The 21,405-nt window shown below is 42.9% G+C and overlaps 1 protein-coding gene across 1 annotated transcript in view; it reads left to right on the top strand.

The window, feature by feature from the left end:
* Positions 1-19,689, top strand: part of LOC147207971 (protein kinase C-binding protein NELL1-like) — a 126,667-nt gene extending 106,978 nt beyond the window's left edge. The window contains exons 15-20 of the mRNA XM_086107672.1: positions 2,895-2,990; positions 6,446-6,586; positions 12,256-12,449; positions 14,115-14,291; positions 14,522-14,746; positions 15,716-19,689. Coding sequence (XP_085963798.1) covers positions 2,895-2,990; positions 6,446-6,586; positions 12,256-12,449; positions 14,115-14,291; positions 14,522-14,746; positions 15,716-15,766 — 884 coding nt within the window. The 3' untranslated portion in view covers positions 15,767-19,689. The remainder of the gene's footprint in view (positions 1-2,894; positions 2,991-6,445; positions 6,587-12,255; positions 12,450-14,114; positions 14,292-14,521; positions 14,747-15,715) is intronic.
* The last annotated feature ends 1,716 nt before the right edge of the window (positions 19,690-21,405 follow it).

Below are 21,405 nucleotides of genomic sequence, written 5' to 3'. Positions count from 1 at the left end.
TTTCCAGAGCTTGTTTGTCCCTCCGGCAGTACAAACAACTGGCTCTTCTTTACAAGTATTGATTCATTCACTCATTGTAAACTCAGTGGCTCACAGTGACTTCTAACTCCCCGTGCTGATCTATAGCATTGCTTCCCACTCAAGGGAGTCCTGTTATTGATATTCAATGTTTAGATGGCACCGGATTCGGTATGTATCATTCATATTTCAAATATCTCAGCATTTTGAAAGCGGACGTCGAGTCAAACATTCCTTTGGATTAATATGTTCTGCAGTATGCTCTGAAAACAGATGGATTAGCCCTAACTGTTATTCCACGAATGCAATATTAATCAGAATACCGTATTTAAATGAGAAAATGTTATTGCAAAGAGTTGTTTTGACAAGACTTCCACTTTAAACATACACTTGTAATTTCCTAGCTTGACTTCCAACAACATTTTGGTGTTTTGAATGAACAAAATCTGCCTTTCATCTTAATGACCAATACGAAGGCATGGAAGTATGTCCTGTCCTGCCTTTTTTCAACGGAACCTTTAATAGTGTCATTATCACAAGACTAACAAAGCATTAACACGTCACATCAATGAGCTGTGCAGCCGCGGAAGCCCGTAATTAGCCGAGTTCTCTTCCATGTTCTAATTAAAATGCACTTTTCATATTTCTCACAATTGGTGGAATACCCGTTGGGTTTCACCGTTCACGTCAACACTAATTCTGAGATGGATCCTTAGATGCCCAATGACCGTGAACGGGGCTGTTAGCTATGGCACATAGTGGAGTGATTTCATTCGCACCACCCACTGGAAAGCAATCTCGGCCCATAATGGGAAACTCAAATAGCAAATCTGTGAGTATAAGCATGTCTTGAGAAGTCACGAGTCAGCAACAGGCTCACTTGAGCAGCAACATAGTTTAACTGGAGGTCACAGCAGTGACATTGAAGGTGGCGCGATCATAGTACAGATTATTTGTCAGCGTAGCAAGGTCTCCGGCAATGTAAAATGGAAGTGGAGCCAAGGAAAAAGTGTTTGAGGAAAAAAAAAAGGAAATGAGGAAAAGAACTACGGTTGATCAAAGCCGCATGATGAGGGGGACAGAGAAAATGAAAAGTCAGATCTTCAGCCTTAGTGTTAATATGATGGCATTCAAGGGACAGATGAGACTTTGATTGTCGCAGCTAGTCTAGTCTTATATCTGCTGCCGCTACGCTTTTATTGGAGTCCAGGTCACAGTAGTAAGAGTACCGCATGAAAATTAAAGGCAATCTTGAATTTGCAGCCGTAGGTTGTCACAGTATTTACATATCCTGCCTGAATACACCAGGATATTCAAATCTTTCTTTGCCCAACAGATCATGATACTATACCGTACATTGGTTTCCAATTATGTCCGACAGAGGTCACAGACGTAATTGTCAAAGGTCATTGTGTTTTTCTCTCTATCTACCTATCTATCTATCGATAGGTATTGCTATCTATCTATCTAGCATTGCTATCTAGCTAGCTAGCTAGATAGCTAGCTAGATAGCAATGGCTAGAGAGAGAGAGAGAGAGAGAGAGAGGGAGAGAGTGAGACATTGGTGATCATGTTTGCCTTGGCAGAGGGCCGTTCCTTCTAAATGTTTGTTTTTGTTATTTTCTTTTAATATTTTTTGAATGTCGTTTTTATCTTTTTTTTTTTTTGGTGTGTTTGATTGTGTACATTATTTGAGAAGCGATATATATATATTATTAGTGGTTAGCTATGTTTTAAACTCAATCAGTACTCCTGTGTGTGAGAACCAATTTTGACGTTTCATTTTAATTCAACCCATGTCTGTCCGTCAGTCACGTATTCCCCTGACAACAGAGCTACTGAATATCCATAGCCTCATCAAGACGAGGAGGAGGCGGGCTGAAGACAGATTGCTATAATTAAGACTTCATCACCAGATTACCAAAATACCATATACATATTGAAAATCACAAGACTTAATGAAGCCTGAACATTAATTTTACTGCAGCCCAATTCATTAGTTACATAGAGATACACTTAATAATGAATCACAAGTATTACGACGGTCATTGTGGTTTCCCCTCCCCGTGTTTGAAAGTCATTAGTTGGAAAAGACAGGCAGCGCAATGCTGCTGGTGGTGAAATGATAATTAGTGCTGGAGATAGATTGAGTCAATAAAGTGTCATTAATATTTCAGTGTGAGGTGTATAAGTACAGGAGCAATCAGGCTCCTAATGAGACTTTTTCCTCAAATATAAAATCAATGGTATTGAACTCAGATTTTCTGTCAAAATATTTGTGTTTTCCAGCTACTGTTGTGATTTTTTTTTTTACAACACTCATACACTAAAGAGGTAGCACGTGATTATACGTCGACATGACTCGATGTTTCAGTCCATTGAGGCTCGCCTTTCAACTCATTATTTCAGTTTGTAAATACTCAAGTCATTTCTTCTAAATTAGACTTATTAAATGCTTTTGACATATCCTCTTCATTTTGTGTGTGTGTGTGTGGGGACGGGGGGCATTTGTGCCGGATTTTCTAAAGAAAAACAAACCGTCTGCTTTGTGTTTCTGAGTTTGCTGCTATATTGAGGTCTCACAGCATCTACAATCGTAAACAAAACTCCACATGGTTACATAAGCACATGCCTTTCAGATTATTGCAAGATACAAGAAGGAAATGTAAAATATCGCTCCCGTTATCAGTGCACAATATATTTCAACAATTCTTTGAAGGCAGTAATGGCATATGAGTGAGTGATAAAACTATTGCCTGACAGAACTGAGATAGAATCCATTCGCACATGTTGCCTCAAAATAGCGTGTAAAATCCAAGACCTGCAAGTGTGGAGTGTTAAGCAATTTTCCTTCTTTATTTCCTCCGTCTTCCCAGCTTTCTGTGAAGAGGGGTGCAGGAGCGGCGGCACATGCGTGTCTCCCAACACATGCGTTTGCCCTTCAGGATTCACGGGACGATTCTGTGAGACAGGTAAGACCGAATGATGGCCGCCGGTTGACTTCTCAGCCTCATTTCGCATCACATTCGTCAGCCGTTGTCACTCAGGGATGGCAAACGGGCCCGGCAAATGTTTTGCTGTACAACTGAAGTCACTTGACCAACATCCTGTATGTATTAGCACATGAGGCCAATAGAACTTCACGACACCGAAATGAAAGAAAATACCGAGTCGGCGCCTTGTTTAGCTGTAGGAATATTATCTGTCAAATAGGTCCCCCTGCTCACTGTTGACAGAAAAGTCATATTCTCAAACATCTACTGAATGAACAGCAGAATGTTATCCCCCTTCCAAGGAATAGCTACTGCCCCACCCCGCGATCTGTGCCACATTCGCATACTTCTCACCATGTGTGTGATCACTGTTAATTACGCATTTCATGAAAAGCAGCACATCTCAGGTCACGTTGCTTTCTGCACTGCCAACACCAAAAAGTGTCACTAGACACTTGTCAGATGCGCACGGCGAACGCTTTTCTTCATGTCTCAGGGTATGTACTGTACCCCCATGTTATGTATCTTATGTCGAGTGAATCGTCCACAAAATGAAACAGAAGGCATTATCGGTGCTCATCTTTTGAATATTAAGAGAGAATATTTTGACAGGGCAATTCATTCAGACTGAAACATCCAAATACAATACATATTTATTTACATAGCGCTTTCATCACAGCTGCAGCTGTGAACAAAGCACTTTACACAACATTTGACATAAAATGATCATACGGCAGTACACACAACAATCAATCATGAGCAATAATACAATTGTAGCAACTATTCCTACACACGACTTGTCGTTTGAAGCGGATATAGATGAAAGAGGAGAGAATCAGTCTCCTATCAACGGTGGTCCAGAGACGTCAAGATCACAGCATGCACGGCCCCCGCGCACGTCTGCTACAAGCTAAGTTTGAAAGTCAACAAGAAGCCGCAGCGTCCATGGACCGAATACGGAAACCGCTTCAATTCCCATGTCCCTTTTCGATCCGCTAATATACACTCAATTCCAAATACTGCGCACATCCCCACTCGGCGCCGACGCTCCTCTCTCCTCCTCCTCATCATCAGCTCCACTAGCCACCCATCCGGCGGCACCAACGCAGAAAACGAAAAGCACGTCTCATTGAGGAAGAAATCAACAGACTCAAATGTCTGTTGTATAATGCATGAGCCATGTCAGATTCCACATAGGCAGATATGTGAAAATGTCGATGAAACATTTCAGTTACATTTTTAAATGACGCTATACGCTACGAGCTAGCAATTTCTTCCCTTTGGCGCAATGCTAACAAGAAGAAATGCCAGCCTTTTTTATGAGCCGCAAACGTCATAACGGTCCAAGTTTGCAGTGCTGCAAATCCACGTGATATTTCCCGAATGGTCTTTTTTTTTAGTGGGTTAGTAGGACTTGGACAGAAATGTAAAACTGCGAGAGCTGAGGGAGTCTCTCGAGAGCTCCGTGATTATTTTAACTGTGGGGATTAATTTGCAGCTAAAGTAAAATTGAGAGCCCTTTACAGTTTAAACCTCCATAAAGTCTTCACGTGCCCCCCCCCCCCACCCCTCCTTGGAGAAACCCCGGCTGATGGGGAGCAGAAATGTTGCCCTGCAGAAGGAGCTAAGTGGTTACTAATAGAAGAAAACAGAGATACGTGTGAAACGACTTCTTCCCTGAGTCTGGCTGAGACGAAGATGGATCGAGTGTACGTCGCGGTCAGTGAGCTGCACTTATAGAACGACTCTTCACCTTAACAGGAGCGACCAGGTTGTCTCGTAGCCTACATTCACACCTCCCAACAGATCGCACAAAAGAAAAAAGAAAAAAACACATATTGCGAACACCAGAGGCGACAACCAGGGGAGGCAAAAAGACATCGCTCTGATAATATTATAGTTGAAATAAATAAATAAAAAGGAAAATTGACCATAATTGGACAAACAGGTGCATGTCCGCCTGACAGTGACAATCTCTAAAGTGCTGTACTCCAAAACCTCATTCCATATTCCCGGTATTAGGTTGAATCTGCTTTACATCAAGAAAATAAAATAGCCGCGCTAACAGTACACATCCATCCTTGTTTCAACATGCATAAAAGGAAAAGAAAATGGTGTATTTTCAAGCAAGAAATGGATGAAATATGGAAAAGAGAAAATAAATGCTGACAGTTTGTGGGGGGGGGGGGGGTTTGTGGGGTTCTCCTAAGATAGCAGAGCACGAGCCCACAGCCGGTAACATTTTGTATCGGAGGTGAAAAGCATTTTTGGCTGAGTCTCTTTTCATAAAAGATGAAAAGGGATATTTGCGAGCACAGCAGGATTATTGTTGCTATTTGGAAGGCTGTTGGCGCTGCTGCCTTGCAGCTTGTATATACTCACTGTAAAGTGGATGGAGCTTTGCTTTTGTGAAGGCTCCTTCACAGGTCCATCAACTTGTTTAGGCATTTTGGGAAATGATTAGTTTCACCCTGCTTTTCATAAGACGATTTTTGCTTGTATGCATAATGACACAACACCAATATTTTCAGTAAAGCATTATCTGGATGAAAAGACACAGCAGAGAGAGCGAGGTTTGAATGAGGCCAGGGTCTGGTTGCAATGCCCCATTAGAAACAGATCGTTGGGGTGTGCGGGGGGGGGGGGGGGGTTAGAACACAGATCCTCACTGGGGATGGTTGGGAAGGTTGCTGATGATTAATTTGACTCATGAAGTTTTTCCACGAATGCCTTGAATGCACTTAACGCTCATTTGATTATTAGTTGCCTCTGTCTTTATATGTCGCTATTGTCTCTGTGCACCACAACAAAAATACCACACGTAGCCTAGTTGTTGTTATTATTTCCTTTTTTTATGTGTTTCAACCAAAGATTATCAGCACACACCAGTCTGGCCTTAAACTCCAGTTTCGACTCTTTGGTTTCACCCTTCACCATTGTGGAATTAATTAGAACTTCCTTTTCCCTTTTGGTTACTGTTTGCATTTAGGACTGTTTGCATAGTGTGACTGGAGGTCAGGGTTTTACTATCCCGGTGTGTGAGCAGGTCGTGTTTCATAGCCGGAAGGGAAAGAACTGCAGATGAGCAGCAGAATTCGCATGATACATAATGGATGAGAGAGATTTACTCACTTGAGAAGGAGCTAAGACCTGCCGCCTCTGGGCTGGGCATGAGTATTTACTCCACTCGAGAGAAACAAAGCGAGCTGGGTAAACGTGCAAGTGCGCACGCTTTCATCCCTGCCGCGATGGAAAAGCCGCAGAGATGGGTGGCGTCGAATGCGGGCAGCCGCTGGCCCGGCGCCACTCTCGTGACAGTATTTGGCACTTTGATGGGATTAGCTTCCACTGTTGCGAGCAGGCAAGACAACCAAAACAGCACCGATGTTTCATGTTCTTAATCAAGCGTGTTGTGCGTGTGTGTGTGTGCCCAGATATCAACGAGTGTACGGAGGGCCTGATTGAGTGTCACAACCATTCCCGCTGCGTCAACCTCCCCGGTTGGTACCATTGTGAATGCAGAACTGGTTTCCATGACAATGGCTCCTATCTGCTTGACGGGAGCTCATGCATCGGTGAGTATACAGCGAGTTTTAAAACATTCTCGTCACCACTTCAAAATAACAGCTGACCGGCCCCTGCAGATGGTTACGTCTTTCAAATTCCGATGAGAATTCTGGATACTTTTACCCCCTCCCCCTTGCGTTCTCATTGTCACTTTTATTCGTGATCCTGTTGCGCATTCTGCTTGAAAGGAGGCCTGTGTGGCAGTAACCCGCGTTTAAAATCAAGCTGCCTGTCCTGCTTCCAATTTGACGGATACACCTGACAAAAGGAATGACAGGAGTAAAAGCAATACCAAATGATGCACGAAGGCATCCAAGCTCAGTCGTGAGTAAAGAAAAAAAAAATCCCGAAAGGTTTAAAGTGGCATGATTGTGAATCTCATTCTTTGAGGAGCACAGGTGTATTCTACTTTTTTCTTTTTTCTTTTTTACACCGGAGAGCCTTTTAACGCAAAACAGATAAAAACATTAACCTTTTGACTCAATTCATCAGTATTGAGCACACTGAAAACACTTTGGGAAATCTTCTCTTTGAAAGCACATTAGTGCTCATTCTGGGCTTGCGTAAATATATCGCAGCCATTGACAGTAATGGTTGAGCACAGCTGTGTCGTAATATTTGTGCTCAGAACTCTTCCCCGGCAGGTGGAGATTTAATGTTTTGTGATTTTGAAACATCATTTTTGACAACGTTATGGTCTGTACAAAATACTTTTCAAGGATGCATTGGGGGGGTGAACAAAAATTCTAGTTCTTACCAGGTGGTTGTTGTATAACTCAGTATATGTGGTGCAGAAAAGCGCAAGTTGACAATTCTGTAAACAACGGAGACCTCCCCAAAGACATTAGTGTCTATTCTTTCCATAGAAGCCATTTTATCAGCAGAGGACAATATTTCTTCATTAAAAGAAGAGCGAAGCACAAAAACACTGAAGTCAATGTATGAAAGGTGTACTGGGAATGAAATAGGCACCCCCTTGAGCAATCAGCAGTCAATCACAAGGCTGACGCATTCCCACCCGCAGACAAAACATGTTTACCGTATTTTCACGACTATAAGGCGCCATTAAAAGTCTCAAATTTTCTCCAAAATGTACAGGACGCCTTATGATGCGGAGCGTCTTGTGTATGCGCTGAGTTCCAAAACCTGACTGACAGCCGACACGCTGTTTATATAGAGAAAAGGCGCAAGTGACTGTGGACAGGCATGCGGCAAAGAAGTCGGCCAATCAGTGATGGGTGGGCGTGTATATATACATATATGGAGAGCGAGAGAGAGAAAAGGCAGACGTGAGTGAGGACAGGCATGCGGCGAAGAAGTCCGCCAATGAGTGAAGGGTGGGCGTGTAAGTGGACGCTAAAGGGACGTCCCAAGCAGGTACCAACACCTGTATAGAGTGTGGCTATGTGCATTGTTGCAAAACAACTTCGGTTTTGGTTTCTAAGAACCCCCGAAAATAAATTCTACAAAGAGACACGCCTACAAAGCTCAGTTCAAACTTCAAGCCATCGGTTATGCTTTTGGCCTGCGTGCCCATCTCACAGCAGCGGTGAAAAACCAAGTCAAGCAAATGAACTCTGAGCTTGCCGTTATTCCCGGAGGCTTGACTAAAGAACTCCAACCGCTGGACATCGGCATCAATCGGGCGTTCAAAGCAAAGTTGCGACCGGGCGTTCAAAGTAAAGTTGCGAGCGGCATGGGAACAATGGATGATCGATGGCAAACACAACTTTACAAAGAGTGAGAGGCAGCGCCGGGTGAGTTACGCCACAATTTGCGAATGGATTGTGTCTGCTTGGACGAACGTGTCTGCTTGCACTGTTGTTCGAGTTTTTGGCAAAGCCGGCATCATTTCTGTGGAGCCACATGGCAATGAGACTGACTCTGACAACGAGAGGGAACACAGCGTTTTTGATGGATTACCGGTACTTGCACAATTGTTCAATTCTGATACAGAGGATGAGGACTTTGATGGATTTCTGGGTGATGATTGATCGAAAAACATGAGTACATTGTACGATGGCTAAATAAAATACAACGGAATTCAGTTTTGCTTCCGTTGCCTTTTTAAAAATGTGTTTTTAGCTTGTATCTGTATGTCTTGGCATGCTACCGTATGCTTCAAGCTAACGTGTTTTTAGCGTGCGCGCATGCATGCCGTATGTTTAAGCTGGCGTATGTTTTACCACTGTAAAACTGCGCCCAATAATACAGTGCGTTTTGTCTATGTGTCAAATACAGAAATAGCACCCATTAATGAGACTGCGCCCAACCATACGGTGCGTCGAATGGTCGTGAAAATACGGTACATTGAACGTGATTTTCATGACATTACACATCAGAGTTTGAAGGTGACATCAAAAGTGAACGTCGTCACAGTTGCTAGTTAACTGTTTTTAAAAAATTTGTCCGTATAGTAATCCGAGTACTATAGAATTATATTTATATTCATATTTAATAATATTTTATTTCTACAAGGCTTTAAAAAACACTCAAAGGCACTTTACATAGTAAAAGACAATTTTAAAAAAAAAGAGAACAACAATTTATGCATTCAACAAAAGCAAAAAATAAGACAATCGCAATGTTAAAAACTATATGGGTACAACAGTATGTAATAATAATAGATTTTATTTATAAGCGCCTTTCAAGACACCCAAGGACACTTTACAATAACAAAAAACACAAAACAATACGGGTTGAGCAGCGGCAGCCAAAACGCGCCAGTGTTCACTCAACCCGAAAGTCAGATTATTATTATTATTATTATTATAACAGTATGTATTTTTTTTAAAACTGCCTCAATCAACCCCATCAGAAACAACCGCCCTGCTCTGGTAGCCATCAAATATTGCTGCAAAAAAAGAAAAAAGCAACAGCTTCCCCCCTAGGCATTAACTTTTTAAACAGCTGACATACATTTTTATTTAATTTAATTCATTTATGTTTTTATGACTGCATTTATTGCTGAAGCTCAATTATTCCGCAACATTTGCGTAGTTGTTGTTGACCAGTATCGCAGCACTGCTGGACACTTATAATTGCTTTGTGAGTCTCAGGAACTATGAATATTTATGTTTATGCCCGAAATGTATATTTTGTTCGAGTTGCCGTAGAATCAGATTGATTGTGTCTTTTTACATACTTGGTCAATCAAGATGATTTTGATTGCTCACTCGTCATCCGCAGTTCAAATTCCATAATGGACAAGACATTTGTGTGCTGTACCCTTTTCAAAATACGAACTGTGACATCAGTGTAGGGAGTGCTTAATAATTTTGACTACCCATGATAGAGTGGATGCAGCACACCATCACTAAATGCTTTAATAGTTTGATATGGATGTGCACCGTTGAGAACAGGAATGAGGAATTTCAAATTGAATTCACCATTCTTGACCTAATTTTAGCCGGCTCACTCTGAAAAGTAAGAAAAAAGACTGTTTTGGCATTTACCAAATTTTGGCCAGGTGTGTAGAAACCTTGGAACCGCCCGGCCAATGGTCGAGCAAATGCGTTAAGCGCTGAACTGCCAAACAGGCTGTGGACCACATGCAATAATGTGGCCCATTTTGTGGAAACTGTTTCTTTTTTTTTTTCCCCCAACTGCACCGAGGTGACAAAACTGAATGAAACAGCATATGCTTGCAGTTCATTTTGAAGCACTGCAGGACGTTAAATGGCATTGTGATGTGCTGCGTATTCACGTATTGGGGATGGCAGCAGCTGTAAGCTGCATTCCTCGCGCATGATTGCTTCGACTGAGAGCTACATGGGTCGCATCTCGAAAGACATACATTATGCCTCAAGCGTTAGCGAGAGTCGTGGGGCTCGAACGGCAAGATTTTCCACAAAGATGAGAATAATGCATGCTCAAAAGTCTCCCTGCATAGCAATGTGTAGGTATCCCCTTTCTCGTTGACTGTAATTGACCTGACCTTTCCATATGGGGACCCGCAGCACAAACGTAATTTAGATTTGCAAATACAGAGCTTTGGAATGCTGGAAGCACTCACACAGTGAGATGGATTTTTATTGACTGCGCGTGAGATATGTATTCCGTGGTTTCGGCGCATTCGTTTCTGACTTTTAGGTTTTCCATTTGGTTGGCTGTGCTTCAGCTGCGTTCTCCTAATGACTTTTGTGTTGCAGTCTTGCGTGTGTGTCATCTGCGAGAAGCGGCTTCTGGCGGAATGTGGTGAATGTAGCATGACGAGCATTAATCCTTCAGCAGCAGAGGTGCATGTCCTACCGACTAATGGGGATTTTATGTAGTGTATGCAAATAGTCTGTGGGAGGAAGAATACATTCTCCGCTGAGCTGTTGTGCACTGGCTCGCAAACTTGATTCTGCAAACAATGAGTGAATGTCTTCAGCAGCGGTACAGTGTATTGCCATGGCTTCAACATGAGCCAAGTTTCATGTCGTCTCAGTGGCTTGCCTGCCAAATGCAACTGTATCTTGAGTGTGAGTATCTTTGGCCAAATGCATCATACATTCTGGTTTTGTTTGTTTTTTATTTTGCTTAACTTTGAAAAGCTGACATCGGTGTGGCAATTAAATGGAGAAAAAAGTGGCATCGATTCAAATGGCAGATGGAGCTAACCCCAGGATTTGGGCAAAATGTCATATATGCTTTGGCAAAAGAAAATGAAAATGCATAACATTACAGCCGAGGCTTGACAGGCACCTGGATGCGGCTGAATCACGAAGACATGCATAGAGAAAGTAAAACGTGATCACGCTCAGTTCAAATTGACAGTCAGGGAGAGATGCACTTTCAATATTTAGTATCATGTCGTGTGTGTGTGTGTGTGTGTGTGTGTGTGTGTGTGTGTGTGTGTGTGTGTGTGTGTGTGTGTGTGTGTTTGTGTGAGTGTGTGTAATATATACATATAGTCTTCGTTTGCACCAGTGATGGAAAAATGAAGCTTCAAGTTGCTTCATGAACCAGTTGTTTACTGAGCACTCGAAATGGAACTCTTTGTTCATTTGTTTAACATTGTGCTGAAAGCATACTAACTTGCAATTTCTTAAACCTATTTCTTTAAACTGACAGTGCCATCTAGAGTAGTTGAGAAGTACAACAACTGGTTCATGAAGCAAATACGAAGCTTCATTTTCCCAGCACTATGTTTGCACCCTTTTCCACGTATAAATCATGTAAAGTCAATGAAGGCAGAACTTGTTGGACATGGTTAGCTAATTATATAACTAATATTACAAAGTATTTTTCTCTGTAGTGTAGATTTTCTTTTATGCACCTTTTTGAAAACTCAGATAGCTACACATTAGGTGGGTGACACTCAATTTTTTTAGGGCAGCTGACTACTTCGTAGTTGCCAGCTACATGAATCCAATGGAACTTCAAATCAAATTTACAACCAGGCTTATTTTTTACTGTCTTTGTTTCTTATTAAAAGCAATATTCTTTTATGCACAATATTGTAGTATGAGATTAATTGGCAACCTCGGGCCATCAACAACTATATGGCTTTTATGATCAGGTATCAATGCTATGTTTCTTATTGAATCAGCATTAGGATATGATGTGTTCCACCTGTTTTGTTTTTATGGTGCCGGATAACAGACTGCCAGAACGTAGACAATCCATGAAAACAAAATCCATGCATCTGTATTGTTGGCCTTCTGTGACTTGCTTTCTGTCTGCCTCCTAGATATCGATGAGTGCAGCTTGCAGAAGCACACCTGCTGGAATAACAGTGTGTGCGTGAATCTACCCGGAAGCTACGACTGCGTATGCACATCAGGTCCAGGCTGCACTGGGGACTGTCCACAGGAAGACGGCATGAGAAGGAACAGAGAAGACTGGAAACCCAGCTATGACATCTGCACTATTTGTTCCTGCAAGGTAACAAAAGCCAAGCAAATACTAAAGGGGCTACACATGTGTTTTGACAATGTTGGATGTGTCTTAAATGAGGCGAGACTGCAGTTTCTTTCAACTCACTCACTTCAGTGGAGGGGGGGGGGGGCTTCCTTTGTGTGCAGTCTGACAAGTTTGTCACAGGTAAACAACTTTCGGGATGCAGACTCTGAAGTCGGCTGCGTGACATCACTGCGGTGAACTTGGATATTGATCAGAGTTGTCGATGGAAATATGAGTGCATTTGCATCTGTGATGATATTTACCCTGTCAGTATATGGAAAAGTGTTTTTAGTTTTCACAGCCATGTGTGGAGGTTGCCCGCCTTCTTTTTGCTTTCACACGTTGCATGATCAACTGCGGCGCAAGGCGATCCCTGTGCCGTGTGTGTGCCAGCACAATTCAAATTCAAAGATAAAGAGACTCCTACACGCTTAGCCTTTGGCAGGGAGATTCAGTACCCAAAAAAGACCAGATGAATTAACCCACGTCAAAAACATCTCCAACAAAGGCTATATTGAACACGTCCCATAAATAATTCATGTAAAACGTGTCAATCACAGCACTGGTAATTATATTCATTATGAAGCTGTTGTCAAACACTAAACAGGCAGCACTGATGTGGACTTGCGGGAAAAATCGGAATGCAGCACCGGAATGCATGCATTTACTTGCTGGCATTGCCAGCATGCCACAATTGGCTGTAATTCCCCAGCAGGCTTGAGACCGTAAACATAAAGACCAAGGCCATAAGAATTGGCCTCATGGTTACTGAAGCGGGACAATATGCAGAGATAAAACATTGGCTCGCTGTTACCTTTTAATGGTATGCAGAGTGATTTTATGGCCCTCGTACGTTTTCTAACGGCCCTTTCTTGTAACATTTTTATATCCACCACCGCGCTGCCATCCTTGAGCCAGACAGTGCTTGCTGTTCTGTGTAAAACCCACCATTATGTTTTTTGCAGGTGGAGTGGAAGATAGAGGGACAGAGTGTCCAGATATTTTGTCAATATACAGCCGAACACTCGCTCTTCGCAGAAGTTAGGGACTAAGACTCGCCACAAAACGCCTAACCCCTAACCCGAACTGCCTAACCCTTAACCCTACCTCAAACACCTAACCCTAACACCCAAACTCCAACTCGAACCCCAAACCCTAAACCCAAACCGCAAACTCCTAACCCGAACCCTAATCCCCTAACCTCTATCCTGACCCCCTAACCTAACACCCTAACCGCTCACCCTAGCCCTAAGACCCAAACCCGAACCCTACCATAACCCCTAATCCTAACACCCTACCACTAAAACCCTAACCCCAAACCCTAACACCCTAACCCTACCCATAACCCTAACACCCTAACCCTAATACCACAACCCCTAACACCCGAAGCCTAACCCTAACCCCAAAACCCTAACCCTAACCCCTAACCCTAACCCCTAGCCCTAACACCCTCAACCCCTAACCCTGAACCCTAACCCCAAACCTCAACCCTAATGTGATTAAGAGCTATGTTAACACATGGGACTTGACTTGAAATGGCTAGGAAGGCTGAGGCAATTTGCAGGACCATATGCATTTGTTATGGTTGTTTTCTTTTTCAGAATCTCTTGATCAATGCTCTTGAACCGTGTGACCTCTACTTTTCAGGATGGCCAGACATATTGTCGAAGGAAACCATGCGACTGCGGAGACCCAGAGGAGGATCTGTTCTGCTGTCCCAGTTGTGATAACAGACCCAGCAGCCAGTGTTTGGACCAGAGCGGCCGCACACTCTACCGGAGTGGCGCGTCCTGGCTGTATGGCTGCCAGCAGTGCCGCTGCATGGTCAGCGCACGCACACACTCACGCACTCATATGCAACACAAATGGAACCTGACCTTCGTGGCAAATCCCTGAGGGTTGTCACTAAATCTCCTCATCAATATGGAGCTCAAGATTTCAGCTTTGTTTTTCCGGCCACGGAAAGCTGTTCGGCTGACTTTGTGCGTTTGTTAAGTGACCGCACAAGTACTAGGTTGCTTTATTTCCACCCTTTCTTGTCTGTGTGTTTCCAGGAAGGGGAGGTGGACTGCTGGCCTTTGATTTGTCCCGTGCTGATGTGCGACTACACGGCCGTGGCGGAAGGCGAATGCTGCCCGCGCTGCGTCACAGACCCCTGTCTGGCTGACAGTCTGTCCTATGACATCCGACAAACGTGTTCGGACCACGCGGGCATCACTCGCCTCAGTGGGGACACATGGCAGATGCCCAACTCGCCCTGCACCAGCTGCATGTGTAAAGTAAGCCACGTCGCGTTGGCTGAAGTGCCTTAATTGGACTTTAATGTCGTTTGTTATGAGTCATCGATGTGAGTTATTTCCTTCGCTGGAACAATTAGAATTACTGAAACGCCGTTGAAATAATACTAAATTTGACTTTGTTAAAATAAAAATGGTCTTGATTTTAAATGTAATGTAATTAGGGACTGGTTGATATCACTTTATATCAGACAAACACCAGTCGCAATGCTAAAAAAAAATTGAACAAAGGAGGACTTCCTCAATGTCGATTTTTTGCTTCAAGTATCAGTGGCAGGTATCGGCAGCCACTATGAGTACCCGACACCTTAAAATGTGGCCAGTATAGGCTTGATACGGACTCCTGGTATTGGTACTCACCTATTGCAAGTTGTAATATGTGTTTATGCTAATGTTTGAGAAGTAGATGTTCACGCATGCGAGAGGGGTATGTTCAAAATTAAGTACCGGTCATACAACAGCAAGAAAGAGCATACTTTTCATGAACTGTATACTTCTCTGTTCGTATAATTGTCACGGGGCGTTGGAAACTGAAAGGTTAAATATGTGAATAATTGGCTCTCCCCAAAAGTTTGTGAATTGCTCTCACTTCACGATAGTTCCTTGGCACCAAGATGGCCGTCCCAAGATGATGCCAAAGCACTATTTTTATATTATACGAGGCTTCGGCGCCATCTTGGGGCATCTTAGTGCATCTCCGAGGGAATCTGCGAGTTTTTCACCAAATTACGGATGATAGGTTCAAACAAAAGCCACCAACGAGTGTGTTTCAACTATAAGAATTCACTTTTTAACATAGAAACGATACGAACAGGACCTATAAGTAACTTACTATACAAGCGTTGTTGCTGTCTGTGTCACGGTTGTCGCCGCACTGAATTGTGGGATATCCATGCAGGCAAAGTCTACAACGGTTGCTTCTTCTTTGTGCTCTCATGCCGCCCGACACAGAATGGAAACGTCTGCTGTTCGCTGGATCTCGACTGCCTTCAGAACAACTGAGGCGCCGCTTCTTCGCCGCGCTTTCTCTCACTACCTTTCCCTGACTCCTCCCCTTTCGCCGCAGGGCCGCCACGCCCCACTCGTTGTGAAACAACTGAGCCCTTGAGGGTTTTTTTGGGGGGGGATTAAAACTCTTGCACATTCTTCTGTATGCCATTGTGTGCATTGAAAATATAAACACACTGGTTGAGACATGAATTTCCCCCCCCCCAACTAAAACTCTGCTGGCACCGCGTGACTGCGAAGTAGCTCTGCGGGAGCCGAAGGCTGAAGCTCCTCGCATCCCCGTCGTATGTCTTCATCTTTTCTTCTGTTTCACAACACGCTGTACAGTTTGGCTATTGTCTGTCAAGTCCCGAACAAGACACAAGACGCACCGAGCTGTCTTTATAAGAGTTTGTAGCCCGGTAATGACGTCGATGAGAATTCTTATACAGTTTGAATATTGTCAACATAATCACTTGTAATGATTGTCATCACTTGTGTTTGGTATTGACAAAACATTCATAAAAATTTGGGCGGGGGTGCAAGGAATCCAAACTGCTTAAAGATGATTACATAGAGCAATATTTAAGTTTAACGCGCGTGGGAGAAGAGTTAATTGGACGTGAAGGGAAAAAAGGCTGCTCGTGGTGATTGTCAAATAAAGCGTAGACATTTCTCAGCAATATCAAACGAAGTCAACATAGCGATTTATTGCAGGCAATACCAGGTTTGACCTCAAGGAGCAATAGTGAGCTAGCGTAGCTTCCAGTCGGCCCTCAGTTTAACATACGCGTGAACAAGAAGCCAATCAAACCTCGATTGATTCAGAACTTCAAGATGTTTGCAAATGACAGCAAAAAAAAAAAAAATCCTATCAATACAAATAAATCTTTTTTTTTTTTTGGCTGATAGCTGCAACAATTATCCTAGCTAAAATCCGAGCTATGCAAATAATGAATAAAAATAATTCTACTATCGATTGGTATGACAAATTAACACTCGGCTGACATGAAATGATCTTAACCTGCGTCACATTGTTTTCGTTGAACTAATTTTCAAAGTTTTTACATCACAGCTTCTTACGTAAAGCACTTTCACATGCAATGTGTATATATTTGTTTAAAAAAAACCTGCAAAACAAATCCATTTTTTTTTCTTTCACAAAAGTACTTGACAATGGCGTGCACAAGGATGCGCAAGCAGCCTACGGGCTTTTAATGAGTCTTGGTTTTCACGTTTTGCTCTGTGATCTCTTTCTTTGGCATCGGTGCTCCTCTCCGACTGTCAAATCATTCCGCAGTGCGATGGTGTGCCACGAAAGCCCGCAGCGGCGCTATCGACATTGATTAAATTGCCGGACGTCGTTGTTGGTCAGATTCCTCTGTCATTCCCAAGGCCGCTGAGCTCTTCGCCGTACGGCGCACATGCAATGATGGCAAGACATTAAAAAGGGGAAAGGGAGATAATTAAAGGCCCGGTCGTCTGGATTGGAGTATGCCAGCAGGTGTCGAACGTGTTTACAGACGGTCAGGCTCATTAAGACGGAAAATGTCAGCGCTCTTTCCGCAACACTACACATGTTCTCACCCCATCGTCACTTCTGTCCTGTTCTCCATCAAACTGATGTTTGTCTTGAGAGGACTTGAGTGTCCCTTTCATCGCACTTTGAGGCTGTCGCCGTCAGTAATATTTGTTATGCCACCCCCCCCCCCCCCCCCCAAAAAAGTAAGATGGATTTCCCAGCACCGTATTCTCAGTTTTACCTATAAGGACAGCCACGGAAATGAAAAACATATTTCGGATTCTCTTGGATCTGGTCACCTTTTGGCCAAATGACGCAAATTCAGGACACTTTTTCGAACTGAACGGATGTCATTAGTTTTACTGATGATCCTTGAACTCATCAAGTTACTGGCGACAACAGTGTCAAAAATGTTGCTTGTATTTTTTTTTTGGAGGGGGAATGAAAAAGTCATTTAAGTTGGAACAACTTTCAAATAGAAATGATTGACAATGATGGCATATACGTTAGCACAACCGAGCGAGCAATTTGTTGGCACCAAAACGAACTGCGGTTGACTGGTTCAAGGCATACTACGAGGCACACGCTACACTGTACACTGTCAAACTAATTCGCTCATTTGGTCGCCTCTCTTTTTTTCCCCGAAGATTCTCTAGAGCTCGATTCTCACACATGCGCAGAGGAGGGCTGCGAGTGGCTTCAACAAGGGACAATTCCTTGTCTGAGCTCTTTGGTGAAACTGCAGGAAAGCTAATTTTCACAGGAGCGAAATACATTTTGGAGGCTTGTTCACGAAACAATTTTTTTGTTGTTGTTGTTGTTTTTTGCAGTGAATTTGGTAGCACACCCTATTGAGAGTCATTGAAGAGAAGGTGTAAGGTTAGAACACGATTCTCTTTCCAAAGACAGTTGTTCCACGTGTAATGTACGCGATGCATCATGTTGAGACGTGCTCATCCCTCTGCCCCAACTTCTATCAACAGATCAATGGAACAAATTGAACATTTGACATTCATATAGTCAAAGGCCTCATTGATGATTAAACATTTGGTAGGACCCACATTTAGCTACTGAAGCGGTTCGCGGCGACAAACTACGGTAGTTAAAAATGACTTCACGAATCGCGTTTTTATTTATTTTATTTGTTTTTGGTGATAAATTCAGCCTAACACCTCCCAGATATTTCATTGATTCATTAAGTGTTGATGACGAAGAGACCAAAATTGGACACAAAGCAGACGGAACGGCATGTGCATTGTGTAAACTCTCTAATTTGCCTTCTTTTTGACCTTCCCCGTGTTGGGCTTGTGAATCCTGACGGGTCATCTTGTGATCGGCGGCGTCATCGTGCCTCCGGAGGGGGACGGCGGCCTGCAGAGTGGTGCGCCGGCGCTTTTAGTTCTCGGCCACGGTGACCTTGTCTCGTCCGTTCGCCGTGGCATCTGTTTGCGTCTCGTAGGAGTGTATCGCCGTGTATCTTCCCTTCCTCGCTGCCACTTTTGTAAAAACACAATCCGTTAACTGTGCAGCGAAATGAAAAATGAAAGACGTTCATGGTGTCTGTCCTCAGTGACGTCCAACACAGCGATTGAAGGCGGACATTTGTAAAAAAGATCACTAAAAACACTTTTTCCGCGCGTGCCGTTGATTTATTTGATATGAAACGTTGCAAGTCTGTGTGTAAATGTTTTTACATACTGCCGGTATAATGAAATGATACCGTTTTCTAACGACTATTGTGTTCATGCATAACGTGTTCCTTAATGGTGACGACTTTGATTTTTCTGTGCATTTTCTCTGTAAATAGATTGTAAAGTGAAGGCTTCTGTAAAGTATGTAAGACTAATGTGAATAATTCTCATGAACTACAGCTTCTTAGAAGTGTTTTGAGTCCAATATGAGAAGCGAGTTGTATATTGTTTTGAACTGCTCTTTATTTTTCTATGTTTGCCTTAACCCTGCCATCGTTTTTTTGGGGGGGGGGGGGGTTCTCGTCACTGTTTTTAGGTCAACTTTATGAATAAGGTTAGTCTGTATGCCTTGTACACTGAAATCCGCGTTGACTGACGTTTCACTGCAACCTGATTTGGGGAGGGGGGGGGGGGGATGATAGTTTGACAAAATAGACTGTACACATGAAAAAAAGAATCAAAATGCAGCGGTAAGTGAAAAGGTTGCTCTTGATTCATTTTGAGACACACACACAAAAAGCCACTGTGTTGCTCCATTATGTCTAACTAGAGGGGAAAAGTTGCTCTTCTTCACATTTTTGATTGACAAACACACTGGAAAAATTCACCCGGTGCGTTTGCTGTTCTTGTACTCGAAGGATTAAGTGTCATTTGACTTGAAGACCGTGTTGTGAGTTTGCTGTAAAACATTCTCCGGTGAATAAATATTTTAGTTGTTTACTTTATTTGCCGTGTCTGTTTGTTTCCAAAGTGTGATGGCCACTGTCATTCCAAGTTTGGCTTTGTCAAGCCAAATCGTTTTTTTCTGAACTTTTGCTCCCCATCCAGCAAAGAAAAATAAATCCTGTTCCACCAGCAGCATGCAATCCTGGAAAAGCTTTTCAGCTTTTCCTCTCTACAATCCAAGACCATTTTATCTGAGGAAATTTAATGAATTGCATTCAAGATAACACTTTTTGTATTTCCGGACTATACGCCGCTATCATTTTTCCCCCCGGGGTTTTGAACCTTGCGGCTTTTATTGTGGTTTATTAAGGAATTATTCCTGACAAGCGTCAAGCCGCCAATACATTAACTCTTAATCTTATTACATCCGACCAATAAAATTACCCAACACGTTGCAGTGGACCAATGAACCTGCCAGAGTCCGCCCTCAGACTGAATATTCATCAGCTATTTACGGTTGGAGTGCGCCCGCACGAGAGAAAGGTGAAAGCTGTGCAGGAGAGAGTAGAGATAGAGCATCTATATACGATACAGCAAAAATAAGCATCATTAGTTTAGGTTCATGTGCATAGGGAACGAGTGCCATAAATACATTCATCTTTGAAGTGCGACGCTCGTCTCCCATCATCGCTGGCAAAGGGGACAGCAAGTCCGGCCACGGAGAGACATCTCCTCGCTGACTGAAGACTGTGTGGCTCACCGACGCGTGATAAACTGGTTTTCCAAAGCTCGTCAGCCATGTTTTGTAGTCCAGAAACTACGGTAAATGTCCTTGGGTGGATCTTCTCCGGGTACTTTGGGTTCCACCCACATTCCAAATCCATGCCTGGTAGGTGAAGTGAAGAGTCGAAATTGTTCATCGGTGTCAATGTGGGTGTGGATGATTGATGACGGGGCTCGACTCGATGTAGCATCAAGGAGAAATGGCAAACACCTGGACAAAGTGAGTTGATAAAATAATTTCAAAGCCGAACTGCAGCCAATGAGATTCAACACTTTAGAGCATTGTGAATATTGTCAGCACTTCTTATACTTTGTTGAAAGTATACAACACTCATCTCAAATCCGTATATACTGTGTTCTTATGTTCCTCTGTGTTTTGGCAGGAAGCGTTCAGCATATTTTCAAAGTCTGTTTCTGCCCCCGCATGCTTTTTGGCTGCGGTGTCAAGAAAAACAAGTCGTTTTCCACTGATTAAATCTGCACTCTAACACAAGCGAAACCATTTAATATGACCAAGGCTCCCCCGAGCTTTTCCACAAGCATTTGCTTTCCACAGATCGGTATGGATGGCGGACAACGAGCGTCTGGCAATCAGCGCAATGAGTGGTGGGCTGGGGGGGTTGGGTTCAGTCAATTAGCCTAGCGTCAGTCAGCTGGATAGCAACGTCACTGAGACTCTCACATTTACACATTTAATAGCACTCTCCTTAGTTTGTAAGGTGTAGGCAGGGATTACATTTCGATTTTATATGCACGTGTAAATGGTTTAAAACTTCCTTTCTTTATAAATCTTGTTTAATCATAAAGTGCATTACTATATTTTTCAATACCAATTACTTGTTAAAGTTTGTACAATCAATGGGATCAGTTGCAATGCATACATGTGAATGATAAAAGTAAATTGCACATTTGTTGAAGGAAATCTAAGGTGCTTCATGAAATGTTTTGTAAAAGATACGTTCATTTAATTTCAACATTATCCAAATGTTCTT

This window comes from Hippocampus guttulatus, chromosome 3, assembly GCF_054856545.1.
Source record: "Hippocampus guttulatus isolate MCC_2025c chromosome 3, RoL_Hgut_1.0, whole genome shotgun sequence".
Taxonomy (NCBI): Eukaryota; Metazoa; Chordata; class Actinopteri; order Syngnathiformes; family Syngnathidae; genus Hippocampus; species Hippocampus guttulatus.
This window is presented reverse-complemented; position numbering and strand designations above follow the sequence as displayed.